At 39.8% G+C, this 16,855-nt stretch overlaps 1 protein-coding gene across 3 annotated transcripts in view; it reads right to left on the bottom strand.

The window, feature by feature from the left end:
* Positions 1 to 346: 346 nt before the first annotated feature.
* The window catches only part of NFATC3 (nuclear factor of activated T cells 3), a 132,847-nt gene continuing 116,338 nt past the window's right edge, over positions 347 to 16,855 (bottom strand). For 2 of the 3 annotated variants that reach the window (XM_044255876.1, XM_044255878.1), the window contains exon 10: positions 347 to 2,574. In XM_044255876.1, coding sequence (XP_044111811.1) covers positions 2,453 to 2,574 — 122 coding nt within the window. In that variant the 3' untranslated portion in view covers positions 347 to 2,452. Of the gene's footprint in view, positions 2,575 to 11,652; positions 11,757 to 16,855 lie in introns of all 3 variants that reach the window. The other variant, XM_044255877.1, reaches the window with a different exon arrangement.

Below are 16,855 nucleotides of genomic sequence, written 5' to 3' on the forward strand. Positions count from 1 at the left end.
GGTAATAGTTCACCCTGGGCAGCAACACCACACGGGAAACCAAAGACAGGACATCTGGTCCCTTTCGAGGTATCTTCAGCCATGTTTCTTACTATCTAGCAAGTAGAAGGCTGCTTATGCCCTTCCTCAACCCAAGAGGTTGCACAGGTTGGAAGGGGCAGGGGTAGATGCTGAGACATGCCCAGTTGCTCAGTGTTGCTACTAGAAGTCAGTTTGCACAGTCCCACGACTCTGCGCCACTACGTTGCACAGAAGTTTAGTCTTTACCTGTAAAGCCAAAAAATACTGATTCTTAAGCCAAAGACTTAACAAAATGATACAAGACTGCTTATATAGTATACAAAGCTCTTTTAAAATTCAACTTTTATTTTAAATAGGAAAGCATTTCTAGTGCTACAGGCATCAAGGTATTTAAAAGGCATCAGAATTTGGTGCATAGCAACTCTGGATCATAGAGGCTTTTATTCCTGAGGGCAGCAGAGCAACCCCCAGAGGGTCCTGCAAGGGAAACTCTTGCAGTAACCCCATGTGAGACAGCTACCCCAGGGGCAAGAGGGAGGAGGCAAGTCCGGCCAGCTGTCTGGAACTTCTTTTCAGGGGCTGCCTCTTAAAACCCCTCCAAAGGAAGCTGTGGGCTGCCAACTACAGGCCCTGAAGCAAATCGCACTGTCCACATTCTGACATAAAACTTTTAAAGAAAAATGTGAAAACACCCAGCTCCAGGAGGGACCAGAGTGATTTGCTGAAGGACAGACATTTTTCTCTAACTAGGTTTAGGGGAAAACTAAATCATGGTTTGAAGGGGGAAAAAAAAAACATACTTCTTTATCCTGCAGGAGGCCAAAGGCTCCAACCTGGCTGACTAGAGGAGGTGGGCAATGAGCCGGCTCCCCCTGCTGAGGCCTTACTTGGCCTCAATGGAGAGTCCTGGCATCTAGGACTCCTAATTCCCTGGAGTAAAAAGCCCTTGACCAGCTCAGCACACTGTCACACATACAGGCACTCAAAAAAAAAAAAAAAAAAAAATTTTTTTTTCCTTCCTGAATAAATGAAATTACATGATTTTGTTGGAAAACATACTACAAACTTCAGGTGCTTTGAAATGGGCCCAGCCTTGGAATAGGTACTATTCCCATTAAAGGGAGGAGGAAGGGCAGGGTTTGGAAAAAGCACCCAACTTGGGCACCTCCTTTGGTAGACAGCAGGCTGGAGGTTTTTGCTGGCCCCTGCCCTGGGCACCAGCCTCACCAGCAGCAGCACCGGGGCATCTTTGGTGTGGAGGGTCAGGTCTATGATGCTACCTCATGTCTGGGTTTGTGTTGAAGCCTTTTGGGGAAAAGGCTGGTTTTTTTAGGCCATGTAGATGGGAGGAGGGTAGACCAGAATCATTTTAGGCTGTAAACAGAACGAGGGATAAGCATTCCATTCCACTGCGAATCTTAGAAGCTTCCCTTCTGGAGTCCTGCATTTTCTCTGCTCTTCTGACTCATAGTTCATTTGTGCTTAGCTTATGACACAGCCTGGCCTCTGGAGAGGAGTTAGAACCGGCAAATTTGCCTAAACCATCATGAGGCTGTGGCTTCAAAGGTTATAGAGCAGCCAAATGCAGATACTCCCAGTTAGAAAAGGTCTGGGACAGAGGACACAAGGGAAAAGCACTCCACAGCCTACTTGTTTGCAGGATGGCAGGATATTAAAGCTAGGAAGCTAAAAAGCTCACCTTTCAAAGTCACCTTACATGGAGCTATCTTATCCAAGGCCCTGAGGGAAAAAAAGCAATTTCAACATGGCGTCAGTATGGAGAGATTGCAGGAAGATTACCTAGAACGTTACAAAAAGGCTATGCTCTGGAATGTCATTTTATATTCCAACACGTCAATGATTGGAATGGTCTCTTCTCTAACAGTTTTTATAAAGAGGTATGAGCTACATTTGGCTTTATTTCCTATAAATCTATGAAAGGCTTTAGGACATGCTGAGTTTTTGAGGCATAGGTGTGGGCTTAGGAGAATTTTTTTTTTTCTTTGTTTGCCTCTGGAAGGTTTTATCAAAAGTTCCTACTTTAAAAATATCATCAAGGCTAAAGAGTCCTTCAAATGACCATAAAGGAGTAAAATCACCAATCATAGCTAAGCAACCAGGTCACTTGCAAAAGCAGCATCTCTGAAATGGAGAGCCTGCTGCATTCACACTCAAAGCACCCATCATATAAAAGTATCCTATTTAAATATAAAAAGCAAAGCTTATTTCCCCAAAGCTCAGTCTATGCTGCTCCTGTTCTTTTACAAAATCTACCCAAGGCCTGAGGTGGAGGAATGCTGCTTTCCCCACATACGGTGACCCCAACTCCCGGTGCCAGTCCTGATGGCCACAGAGTTGGAAACCCAAGGTCCAAGGAGAGAAACATGCTGAGAAGTACATGGTGATGGACACAAGGCTGCAGTGAACTCTGTCAGAGGCCTTCGGATCTTCCTATATCCAGGGAATCAGGGCCTGGAAGGGGAGCCTGCCTGCTCAACCCTGTTCCTTGGGAAACAGAAATCGGAGACATGTCTCTCCCAATTATCTCGTTCACTGAAAAACAAGAAAAAGAATGATTAGTGACCTTTGTGTGACTGACCATATGATACTGAATGGCGAGTACCATTTCAAAGATGTTTTTCCCTTTCCAGTTTTCTGTAAAGGTAAATGCAGTGCTTAAAGCCTGGTCCTAAACTGAATGGAGACCTTATTGCAGACCTCTCTTTTCCCTTTCAGTTCAGTTTGGGATGGGAAGGGAGATGGTTCAGAGAACAGGAAACATTCCTACCCTGTATAAGCTTATGCTCTAGAGCAGAAGACAGGATACATCTGAAATGAGTTCATATTAATCTCACTTTTCCTGAATTTGCATGCCTTTACAGGGGGTTTTCCCCTTCTGATTCCTGTGGTGTACTTTGTATGTAAAGTGAATGCAAATAAATGTTTTGGTGAGAATAAAGGAAGATTTACTAAATAAAGCAGTTACTTTGTTACCTTATGCTAAAACAAAGTATTCTTCATTATGTTGGGGGGCAAACTTTTGGAAAAGACTCTTGATTTTTTTTATGGTTTCTATGACAAGTCAAGCACTTCAAGGAACATAGTGCTCTATGAAGCACAATACAAAAAACTTCAATCTTAAGGAGCCAGTATAGAAAATAATATACCGGGGGCACCTGGGTGGCTCAGTCGGTTAAGTGTCTGACTTCAGCTCAGATTATCTCAGGGGTCAGGGAGGAGCCTGCTTCTCCCTCACCTCCCTGCTTGTGCTCTCAAATAAATCTCTCTCTCAAATAAATACATAAAATCTTAAAAAAAAAAAAATACTCCAAATTCCCCCAATAAGAACCCTTAGTTCTCTCCTCATGAGAATTCTTTGCTTTGAAATGAAAATTCTTTGCTTTATCAACCAAAGATTAAACTCCTAGGTGTATGCTTAAAAGAACGGAAAACATATATCCATATAAAAACTTATACTCAAATACAAGTTCACAGAAGCATTTTTCATAATAGCCCCAAAGTGGAAACAACCCAGATGTCTACCAAGTGATGAATGGATAAACAAAATGTGGGCTATCCATACCATGGAACATTATTCAGCCACAAGAAGCAATGAAGTTCTAATACATGCTACAACATGGATGAACCCTGAAAACATGCTAAGTGAGAGAAATCAGACACAAAAGATCATACATTGTTTGATTCCATTTGTATAAAATGGCCAGAACAGATAGAAAATAGGAGGTTACCAGGAGTTATGGTGAGGGAGGAATAGGGAGTGACTACTAATGGGTATGGGATTTTTTTTTTTTTCTTTTGGAGTAATGAAGGTTTTCTAAAATTAGATGTTGTGATAGCCGCACAATTCTGTGAATATACTAAAACCACTGAATGGTGTATTTTCGAGGGTGAATTTTATAGTAATGAATTATATCTCACTACAGCTGCTATAAATGAAAACAGGCCAAGACCAAAAAAATTTTATACTTAGAATGTGATGTGATCATAGCAAAGGAGACACAATCACTTAAAAAAATCTTCAAGTATTAACATCTACTCTTTTTATAGTTTAGGTAATTTTTAAAATTCTTCAAATTCATACACTGATGGCTGTAAGAAGGAACTAACATGCACTTCATAAATATTTACTGAGCATCTCTGACAGTTTACAACTGAAATTTTTTATCTATTTCAATCTTCACAACATTTGAAGGTAACTACTAACCCACTATTTTATAAATCAGTTAACTAAGGCTTTGGCAGTTCACTCATTTGCTTAGTAAACGGTGGAGTGAGTTTCTAAACCCCTGTCAGTTCTTGGAGGCCAAGAGTAGAGAAACAGGGAAATCATTTAGACAAAGTGCAAAAACCTGGACAAATGCGATGCTTGGGGAGGGAGAGGGAGTAAGTTAAGAGTGAGGGGAGAGAGACAGGAAAGAGAGAATCTAAAAGGGACAAAAATAGAAAAGGCAGCCGTTGGCACCTGTTATTTCAAGCCACATTAACAAGCAAGGAACAGTGTTTTCAGTGTGGATTCCACATGTAGGTCTATGGCCTAGTCTCATGCTAAGACGGAGCACAGGGATGGCCCATGATCTCCGCATGTGGCCTCTCACATAACTCACCACACCAAATTACTGGTAGGGGGTCATCATTCTCTGTCTCTCAATAGCTTGTGATTTCCTTAAGGGCAAGGACCTTACTAATAAACAGCAATTTCTGATGACAACAAATGGATACTAATTCAATACAATTACTTGAAAACTACTGGGAAATAATATGCTTAAAGTTCACAAGGTGATGGGGTAGGAAAGGGACCACACAATATTATTAAGACTAATGCAGGACCATCTGATTTTTATTTTGACAGCGTCTATTTTAGACAGGTCTCCCAGCAGTGGCAGCGAGCCAAATACAGAAGCAAGTACCAGCTGACAATCATCTTTTCCCAACACTTATCCCTTCCAAGGATGGTAACTTCAGAGATGTTCCAAACTGCCATGCAACACACCTTCTTAAATTATCTCACTGTCCAAGTTTTAAATCTACAAGGTGATTAAAGTGGTGTTTTGTCATTATAAAAAAAACCCACACATGACATATTGTTTTCCTGTATCTAAGAGGAAGTCAATGCTTACATTTTCTTGAGGATGAGTATATATGGGTATATATTCAGCACTATCCACCCACTTACCAAGTACACTTTTTTTTTTTTTTAAAGATTTTACTTATTTGAGAGAGAGAGGAGAGTAAGCGAGCACAAGCAGTGGGAGTGGCAGGCAGAGGGAGAAGCAGGCTCCCCAGTGAGCAGGGAGCCTGATGTGGAACTCGATCCCAGGACCCTGAATCATGACCTGAGTGGAAGCCAGACACTTAACTGACTGAACTTCAACGCAGGCGTCCCCACCAAGTACTTTGTTAAGAATAAATACATCATTTTCTGAGGTAATCAGGTGATGCTGTATATAGCAAAAGCCTGATCAAAGCTGTTTTCTTTCTGTTCCCTCTTATCAAAGTTCTGTTGTTCTTTTGCTTGTGATACCTAACCTCACTTAGCTGAAGCAACCTGGTAGGCTCTTGACTGTTTGGGATTATAAGACTATGATAAAGCCAAGATGATTTTCCACAAAGAAGCACTCAAGCTGACAGTACTCAAATATACTTTAATACAGAATATTAATAGATAATAATTAGTAGATTTAAGTTCCAGTAGGGCAGGGACCTTATCCATCTTGTTCTCCACTGAACTCTTAGTGCTCGGTACATTCTATGTGCTGAATACAATCACTGAGCAAGTGAATATTTTAATATAATTTGGGGACTTGGAAAAACAAAAATTATGCTCAAATAATTGCCACAGGTGAATACTGAGTAGAATTTTAGGACAAGGAGTCAGAACTAAAACAAAGTGGTCCTTTTGCTGCCCTTTAGCAGTGACTTGAGCACAGTATGGCAGAGTCTGCAGCTCTTCTCTGCCTCTCACTTCTCCCTGAGGCTGGAGCTTTGGGCTCAGGATCCTACCTCTGGATTCCTGAAATAGCTTTCTGCTACAACCAGCAAAAATTTGAGTGTCAACTTAAGTAAGTCAAAATTATTACTGGTAAACAAATCTATAATGTAAATTATTAGCAATATTGATAGACACAATATTTAAGTTACTTCTTTTTTTTGGATTTTATTTATTTGACAGAGAGCGCACAAGCAGAGGGAGCAGCAGTAAGAGGGAGAAGCAGGCTCCCTGCTGAGCAGAGACCCTGATGCAGGACTTGATCCCAGGATCCTGGGATCATGACCTGAGCCAAAGGCAGATGCTTAACCGACAGCCACCAGGTGCCCCGGGTTTTTTGTTTGTGTGTGTGTGTGTGTGTGTGTGTGTGTGTATGTTTTTTTTTAGTATAGTTGACACATATTTACATTAGTTTCAAGTGTACAATTTAGTGATGAAAAAACTTAATGATTTGACATTAGGTTATTTCTTAAAAATACTGCTTGCAATTTCATTTTCTACTTTCTTTTGAATATATATGCATGAATTTATACATTTATTTAAACCCTAGTCCAGAAGGTTGTGAGGTGGGTTTTTTTTTTTTCATCAATTTAAGTGCAGGAGTTTATAACCCTACTATGTAATTTTATCATTTCCCTCCTTTAAAGAATAAAGTGAATCAAAAGCCTAGAACAAGAATCAACAGCCCTCAACACCCGTACTAACAGGTTATATAGGTCATGGAATTTGGCCCACTTGTGACAGCTGCTATCAACTCCCACTACCCCAACACCTGGATCACCTGTGCCACCACAACAGAAGTAGTCAGAGCTGTCAGCAGTATTTGTGTAAGAACAAGTTTTGTTTTTTGTGTTTTTTTTTAATCTAAAAATTCCTATCCGGGGTGCCCGGGTGGCTCAATTAAGTGGCTGCCTTCAGCTCAGGTCATGATCCCAGAATCCTGGGATCGAGCCCCTTGTCGGGCTCCCTCCTTGGGGGGGGAGTCTGCTTCCTCTCCCTCTGCCTCTCCCCTTCTCATGCTTTCTTTCAAATAAATAAATAAAATAAATATTAAGTATTTAAATAAAATAAATAAAATATTAAAAGATAAATACCAAAAAAATTGCTATCCAAATTAAGAGTCCACAGGAATGCTTTCTATACACAAGAGGTGTTTGCATAACAACAGGTCTCCTATGTAGAGCTATTTCCAATGCTTAAGGTTTCAGAGCTAGAGCTGACAAGCATGGTATAGTATGAAATCTCACCACCAGGTGGACAGGGGAGGAGTAACCCAGGACACTGCCCCTTGAGTAGACATATATATCGTTATATACACAAAAATCCAAAGGGCCTTTCTAACTAGCACCTGAGCATCTTGAGCATTTTGTAAAGGATTTCTTGGTATAATTAGACTCTATTTATATATGTTATTTCATTTTGAAGCTGCAATGAACATGCACCAGGTTTGGAAAATTCACCTTTTCTTCCCTTCCCTGTACCCCAAGTTTAAAGGTATATAATCCGGGGGCACCTGGGTGGCTCAGTGGGTTAAAGCCTCTGCCTTTGGCTCAGGTCATGATCTCAGGGTCCTGGGATCGAGCCCCACGTTGGGCTCTCTGCTCAGCAGGGAGCCTGCTTCCTCCTTTCTCTCTCTCTGGCTGCCTCTCTGCCTACTTGTGATCTCTCTCTCTGTGTTAAATAAATAAATAAAATCTTGAAAAAAAAAAGGTATATAATCCGTTTTCTGGTAAAAATTTTATGGAGATGTTATTTTTTATAAAATGAAGGCTGCAATTATTTTCTCAATTACACCTGAAATGGAAAAAAAAAAAAGAGAGAAATTCTGAAGTAATGGAATGAGTTTAAAATGGATGAGAAATCTAGTATTTATGGTTTATTATTCTCTCACAGTTTTGCTAAGATATACTTTGGGTTTTTGGTAAGTTGGAAGAACACCATCTAAACTACATACATTAAATAACTGAATTCACCTATTTGTGGCATGAGATGAAGAATTACATTGCATTTACCAAAATTCTCAAACTAAAGACAAAAAAAAAAGTTCCTGAAAACTTACAAAGCATTTATGGTAGATTGCTAACTGTCCTAATTCATTCTTTTCTTTTTTTTAAGATATTATTTATTTATTTGACAGAGAGAGAGAGATAGCAAGAAAAGTAACACAAGCAGGGGGAGAGGGAGAAGCAGGCCTCCTGCCAAGCAGGGAGCCGGATGCGGGATGCGGGATGCGGGAAGGGCTCGATCCCAGGACCCTGGGATCATGACCTGAGCCGAAGGCAGATGCCCAAGGACTGAGCCACCCAGGCACCCTAATTCATTCTTAAGTAATTGAATTTAACTACTCACACAGCCACTTAGCTGTAAACTACATTTCCCAACTTCCCCTTTGTACGTAGGTATGGTCATATAATTTGCTTTCTTCCAATGAAATGTGAACAGAAGTGATGTGTGCATTTTCCTCATCCCAGGCTCAGTAACTTCTTCCCTTCCTTCCCCCATACCTCTTGCTTTGGGCTAAGACTCAAGTCAAAGTGGTAACTCTGCTTTGATCATACCTAAGGAAACAGAGGAACAATGAAATAAAAGGCATCCTGATCTCTGAATTACCATGAAGTGTGGGAGAACTTCCAATGTGGTTAAGCCATTGCATTTTGGAATCTCCATTAGAGAGACTACTATTTATTTATTTATTTTTAAAAGATTTTATTTATTTATTTGACAGAGATCACAAGTAGGCAGAGAGGCAGGCAGAGAGAGAGAGAGAGAGAGAGGAAAACAGGCTCTCCGCTCAGCAGAGAGCCCGATGCGGGACTCGATCCCAGGACCCTGGGATCATGACCTGAGCCGAAGGCAGCGGCTTAACCCACTGAGCCACCCAGGCGCCCCGAGATGACTACTTATTAACAAAAATAAAACTCATCACCATAAAGGTAACAGAAAGAATATTTAAGTATTTTAAGCAAGAACCAAGATAACCAGCTTAAGCTCTATCATGCCAAGTTTTTAACTAAGTCATTTTAAACTTCAACCTAACGTTAGACAGCTTTCAACCACAGGACAAAGTGAAAATATATGTACAAAGATTAGAAGATATCTTTCACTTTTTAACAGTAGCTTTACTACTAGTAAAGGGAAATTATGACACTTTTTTTTTTTTTTTTAAACCACACCTGACAGGGCAATCAGTTCCCTTATTCCCAGACAGGAGAATAAGTCTTTCTTAAAAAGAAAGAGATCTTTCTTTTTACGAAATCTCTTATGTGTGTGATACTATACTCAGTATCATACAGATCTTTCCTCTAGAAAAGGTTGTAAGTCAAAACATTCTTCAAAGACAAACATTAAATCTCCAGCTGAGTAAACAGTACACAGGTACCTAAAAGTGTATTCAAATATCAGCATGTATCCTTTTATATCAGCAAAACTGAAATGTGAAAAAATAAAAACCAAAACCCACTTGTTTTTACTTTGTGTGAAGATGCTGGATTCAGAAGAATTTTAAGATTGTAAGATTCCTTCCCTCTCCCTATTTTTTTTTTGCATATTGTACATTTTCTCTGGATAATTTTGTCCATTTCTATATACCGTTGACTCCCAAATCTATAGCCTCCAGGGACCCAACCTGAGCTCCAGAACCATAAATCCACATGACTCATTCCAGCACTTATGCTATAGATCCTATGTATTTGCCTCTTCAAGACTTACTCCAAAAATTTTCTTCACACTTCCAGCTCTTCAATCAATCTACCCACCTTCTCTCCTGGATCTTTCTCATTGTTACTAAGTATGGTAAGGCTCTCCACCTTAAACAAGCAAGTAAACAAAAATCCTAGAACCCACATAGTCCTCTATATCTAATTTTTTCATTGTTTAACATCTTTTTTTTTTTTTTTAGATTTATTCATTTGACAGAGATCACAAGTAGGCAGAGAGGCAGGCAGAGAGGTGGGGGGGAGCAGGCTTCCCGCCAAGCAGAGAGCCCGATGCGGGGCTCGATCACAGGACCCTGAGACCATGACCTGAACCCAAGGCAGAGACTTTAACACAGGCGCCCCTCATTGTTTAACATCTTAAAGGAGTTATATACACTGCCTGCTATTTCATGTTTCTGTTCTTACCTCCCGTTCACTCCTTAGTCATACACTGATCCCTTCATTGCAAAGAAACACTTCTTACCAAGATCACTAGTGATCAACTTACTTGTTGCTTCACACACAGGAAGAGCAATGGGGTAAACTCTAGAAGAGATAAAACTTTAATTTTGGTTCAGCTGTGATATAACTAGAGTGATTTACTTAATCTTTCTTCAACTGATCTTCTCAACCATAATATGAGGAAATTCATTTAAATCTTTCTGGTTATAGGGAGGAAGGTGGGGAGGGTGGTCAAAATAGCTGAAGGGGATTAAGAGATAAAAACTTCCAGCTATAAAAATAGTTAAGTCATGGAGTTGTACTGTAAGCAGAGGAAATAAAGTCAGTGATACCGTAATAACTTTATATGGTGCTATATGGTAACAAGTCTTAACCTGGGGATCACTTTAAATGTATAAAAATATCAAATTACTGTGATGTATATCTGAAACTTAATAGGATATGTATGTCAATTACACTTCAATTAAACAAAAAACCCTTAAGGTTATAACTCTCCTTAAAGAAATGCAAGAATTTAGTTGCCATTTTTATTCCTCTCATGGCTACAGACAAGGATGATGTGAGACCAGGGTAGGCTCAGCTTCTGGGAGAAGCCAGTGTTTGGGTGCCTTATCTGATGAGGCTTTAGCATCCTAAATATAAGGATTTGGGTAGTCCCCTTCCAAACCTAAATTCATTAAAATTAAATTCAAACGGCATTTTGAGAATTAAAATTTGTGTATTTATAATTTACATATATATAATATACAATATAACTTGTATATTTACAATATATGATTTGTATATTTATAATCACATATGTTCTCGAGTGGCTTTCAGAGTCTTTGAAGAAAGGAGCTGTGTGACAGCAGGGAGAGCTATGTTCCTGGTGAGTTGCTGAGGAAGAGGCCTGAGGTCCAGCCCTTCCCTCACACAGACTTCATTTCTATGGATTCTTTCCAAATGGAATCCCAGAAGCACTATCAGGGGTGTAAACACGGGCCCACAAGTCAGGCTCAAGGGTAAATGATCCAGGTTGCCTGTGGCAGGCAGATAAAAATTTCTGCTTTATTTCCGTTTCATATTGCCTCACAACAAAACATGACCAGAAATCAGTAGGCTTATACACCTGATTTGGTAACCAGGTTTACTCAGCACCCAACCCACAGAATCCTTTTTATCGCTGCCCCCCACCAAGCCACAGAATTCTTATAGGTGGGCTTCTCTGCTTTGATTTAATAAATTTAAATACTTGCTTTCTATTCAAACTCAGATTAAATTTCTAAACACTAATGTAAGAACCTTAGTGTGGTTAGATTTAAAAAGCAGAGTCTTGTAGTCAAAGTGTAGCTCCAAAGATAATGAGTGAACCTATCAAGAAGATTGCCCGTGTATACCCCATCCTTTGTAGCACATGCAAATCCAGCCACTGCATGCAAATACCAGATTTGGGTATAAAAACAATGACACATTTCAATCAACACTCACCCTCTAGATTCTCCAGAAAGGAGCTGGACATGAGAGCTCACTGTGGTTAGGCCATTTCTCTGCTGAACCTGATGGCTGGTGTTCCAAGTCAGACATAAACTGGTCTGTGTCAAAGAAGACAACATCACTACTGAATGGAACAAACCAGAGAATAACTTAATCTACTACATGCCCAGCCTGTTTTTTCTATAATCAAGAGGAATTTAACCATCCTTTATCTGTCAATCACTATATAAAATGGCTCCCCACATTTTATTAAATAATATGAATACTGGAGTCCAGAGAGTTTAGATAATGGCTAACTTACTTCCTAAAATTAAAAGGGCAAAAAACTTCAAAAGTGACAATGATGGTTTCAGCAATTTTATTTTTATTTACTTATCTTTTTAAAGTAAACTCTACCCCCAACATGGATCTTGAACTCATGACCCCAAGATCCAGAGTCATATCTCTACCGACTGAGCCAGCCAGGCACCCTGATGTCAGCAATTTTATATGACAGAGTTAGTTTTAAGCAAAAGAGTTTTTAGGTTGGGTCTATTAGTAGTTCCCAAATATTTATCTATGGCAATATCAGAATTATTTGGGCACTTGATAAAAATAGAAACTCCTAGGTTCTACTTCAAACCACAGAATCAAAATGCCAAAGGGCAGGAGCTCAGAAAACTATATGCAGAGGTAAATTTGAGGGTTATGGAGGAGTATTTTTTAAATTAAGGGCCACATTTATTAACAGGTTATAAAGTCAATTCAGCAAATTGAAAACAGCATGTTTTTAAAAATAAATAGAACAAGATAGAAGATAGGCTGCATTTTCTTTAAAAAAAAAAAAAAGTTAAGAATTGGCCTCTGAGACTTTCATGTTAGTTGTATATATATTTTTGTTAAGTACTAGGTCATGCTATAAAACTTACTTCTTATTGTATGAAGCTATTGAAAATGTTTGAAAGTCACTGTATTCAAGAGTTACTACTGGTCAGTTTTGTGATAATGGCTGATATGTTCAGAGTTCTAGTTAGAGAGCCCAAACACAATGCAAAGCCTCCTCCTTTGGCCTATAAGGAATTACTTTTAGCCATTGCTTATTCAACCTCAAACAAAAGGACTTAACCTTTAGATTCCAGAAAAATACTTATTTTTATCTTAGCACAGAAGAATCTGTATAGTCTCTGTGAACAATAATTAATGCCCTTGTCTTAGGCTGATAAAGAAGGTAAAACAAAGGAGGAGCCAATCTGTGCAAAATGCAGCCTCAATTAAGGGGTCAAAACAAAACAAAACACTAAAGCCAGAAATCCTTTGTGCTTACAGACAAAAATTTTCTTAAGCTTCTTTATTACTAAATTTGAGATCACTCACCAAGTTCTCAAAGAGGATTTAAGGACTACAGTGTATGAAGTATTTTAGAGACTGCATATACATAGTCAAAAGTCTCCTTTCTGAGGATGCCCAATCTGCCTAACAGAATCTTCTAAAACAATGAGGGTATAGACCTATGTGATTCCAGATACATCAGCACATAAATAAGAAAAAAGAAGCAAAGGAACAAAGCTAAGAGGCCAGCAGACCCTAGTGACTTTTTTAAAAAAGAATTATTTATTTATTTATTTATTTGACAGACAGAAATTACAAGTAGGCAGACAGGCAGGCGCAGAGAGAGAGGAGGAAGCAGGCTCCCTGCTAAGCAGAGAGCCCGCTGCAATGCGAGGGCTCTATCCGGGGACCCTGGGACCATGACTGGAGCCGAAGGCAGAGGCATTAACCCACTGAGCCATCCAGGTGCCCCAATCCTAGTGATTTAATGAGTTGATTTATGCAATCATATTGTGCTTATGAAAATATGCAGTCCTCAAGACATCTTTCTAGTTCCTTGAAACACTGTTGACAGCTTCACAAAATATCTGATTTCATTTCTTCCTATCAAAAACACTGTGACAAAACACTTGAAGAAGAATTAACACCAATCCTTTCTTTCTTCAAGATTTATTTATTTGAGAGAGAGAAAGCATATACATGTGGGGTTGGGGAGGGGCAGAGGGAGAGAGAGAATTTGAAGCTGATTCCCATCGCAGCCCCATACAGGGCCTATCACAACCCTGAGATCAAGATCAAGAGGTGAGATTAAGAGTCAGAAACTTAACTGAGCTACCTTAGCACCCCAATACCAGTCCTTTTTTTTTTTTTTCTTAAGATTTTATTTATTTATTTTACAGACAGAGATCACAAGTAGGCAGAGAGGCAGGCAGAGAGAGGGAGCTGGGGAAGCAGACTCCCCGCCGAGCAGAGAGCCGGATGGAGGGCCTAATCCCAAGACCCTGAGATCATGACCTCTTAACCCACTGAGCCACCCATGCGCCCCATTCCTTTCTTAAACTCTTCCAAAATATTAAAGAGGGACTATTTCTTAACTCATTCTAAGACCAGCATTATTATTATTATTTTTTTAAGATTTTATTTATTTATTTGTCAGAGAGAGAGGGAGAGAGAGCGAGCACAGGCAGACAGAGAGGCAGGCAGAGGCAGAGGGAGAAGCAGGCTCCCTGCCGAGCAAGGAGCCCGATGTGGGACTCGATCCCAGGACGCTGGGATCATGACCTGAGCCAAATGCAGCCGCTCAACCAACTGAGCCACCCAGGCGTCCCAAGACCAGCATTATTGATAACAAAGCCAGACAAAGACACTACAAGAAAAGAAAACTATACAATATCCCCTGTGAATACAGGTGCAAACATCTTTAACAAACACTAGCAAAGTGAATTCTGCAGTATACTAAAAGTATATTATCATGGCCAAGTAAGATTTATTCCCAGAGTGCAAAGATGGCTCAGCATATGAAAAGCAATGAATGTAATGTACTACACATTATTAGGATAAAGGATAAAACACTACACAGTCATCTTAATTGATGCAGAAGAAGCATGTGACAAAATTCAATTCATTTTCATAAATAATGAAAATAAACTACGAATAGAAGGAAATTTCCTTAACATGATTAAGACCATATATGAAAAACCCACATCATACTCAATGGTGAAAGACTGAAAGCTTTCCCTCAGGAACATGACAATGATGTCCACTCTTGCCACTTTAATTCAACATGGTCCTAGAATTACTTTTTTTTAAGATTTTATTTCTTTATTTAATAGAGAGATACACAGCAAGAGAAGGAACAAGCAGGGGGAGTAGAAGAGGGAGAAGCAGGCTTCCTGCCGAGCAGGGAGCCAGATGCAGGCTCCATCCCAGGACCCTGGGATCACGACCTGAGCCGAAGGCAGACGGCTAATGACTGAGCCACCCAGGTGCCCCTGGTCCTGGAATTCTCAGCCAGAGCAATTAGGCTAAAGAGATAAAAGCCATCCAAATTGTAATGGAAGAGGTAAAATGATCTCTTTTCATAAATAATCTTATACATAAAAAGCTTGAAAGAACTGATATATAAAAAATATTAGCACTAATAAATTAAGTTATAGTTATAAGATATCAACACACAGGGATGTCTAGGTGGCTGGGTCGGTTAAGGGTCTGACTTCTGGTTACTGGTTGTGTTGTGATCTCAGGGTCGTTGGATCAAGCCTGGCATCAAGTTCTATACTCAGTGTGGAGTGTGTTTGTTTCTCCCTCTCTCTGTTCCTCCCTGGCGCATGTTCCCTCTCTCTCCAATAAATAAAACCTTAAAAAAAAAAAATCAACACCCAGAATTAGTTGTACTCTTTTTTTAAAAAGGATTTATGTATTTGAGAGAGAGAGTGAGAGAATAAGGGGGAGGGGCAAAGGGAGAGGGAGAGACAATCCCACACAGACTCTGTGATAAGCACAGAACAGATGCAGGGCTCGATCCCATGACCATGAGATAACCAACTGAGCTGAAACCAAGAGTCCCATGCCTAATTATGCACTATCAAGGTGCCCCCAGTTGTATTTTATATACTTTCACTGAACAACCCAAGAAGGAAATTTAAAAATCAACACCATTTACAATAATATCAAAAAGAATAAGATATTTAGGAAGAAGCCAAGGAAGCATAAGATCTGTACACTGAAAACTAAACACTGTTTAAAGAAATTAAGGTTTCTAAATAAATGGAAAACATCCCATGTTCATGGATTGGAAGACAATATTGTTAAGATAATAACACTATCCAAAGCAACATAGAGATTCTATGCAATTCCTAACAAAATACCAAGGAGATTTTAACTGAAATAGAAAAACCAATCCTGAAATGCATATGGAATCTCAAAGGACCATCAAAAGCCAAAACAGTTTTGAAAACAAGAACAAAGATAGAAGAGTCACATTTCCTGACTTCAAAACTTACTATAAAGCCACAGTAATCAAAACAGTGTGATACTGGCTTAAGGACAGATACAAAGACCACGGGAACAGAATAGAGCCCAGAAACAAATCCTCATATATATACGGTCAATTCACTTTCAAACAAGGGTTCTAAGACCATTAAATGGGGGAAAGGCAGTCTTTTCAACAAACACTCCAGGGAAAAGTGGATATCCACATGAAAAAGAACGGAAGCCGGACTCCTATTTCACACCATATACAAAGTTAACTCAAAATGGATCAGACATTTAAACAAAAGAAGTAAAACTTTTTTTAAAGATTTTATTTATTTGATAGAGAGCGAGTGAGCACAAGTAGGCAGAGCGGGAGGCAGAGGGAGAAGAGAAGCAGGCTCCCCAATGAGCAGAGAGGCCAATGTGGGGCTCGATCCCAGGACCCTGGGATTATAACCTGAGCCAAAGGCAGACCCTTAACTGAGTGAGCCACCTGGGCGCCCCCAAAAGAACTAATATTATAAAACTTTTTTTTAAAGATTTTATTTGTCAGAGATAGAGAGCGAGAGTGAGTGCACACAAGCAGGGAGATGGGCAGAGGGAAAAGCAGGCTCCCCGCCAAGCAAGAAGCCCGATGCGGCACTGAATCCCAGAACCCTGGGATCACGACCTGAGCTGAAAGCAAAAGCTTAACTGACTGAGCCATCCAGGCATCCCTATAATTCTTTTTTTTTTTTTTTTAAAGATTTTATTTATTTATTTGAAGAGAACTCACAAGTAGGCAGAGGCAGGCAGAGAGAGGAGGAGGGAAGCAGGCTTCCCGCTGAGGAGAGAGCCTGATGTGGGGTTCGATCCCAGGACCCTGAGATCATGACCTGAGCTGAAGACAGAGGCTTAACCCACTGAGCCGCCCAGG

This window comes from Neovison vison, chromosome 7, assembly GCF_020171115.1.
Source record: "Neovison vison isolate M4711 chromosome 7, ASM_NN_V1, whole genome shotgun sequence".
Taxonomy (NCBI): Eukaryota; Metazoa; Chordata; class Mammalia; order Carnivora; family Mustelidae; genus Neogale; species Neogale vison.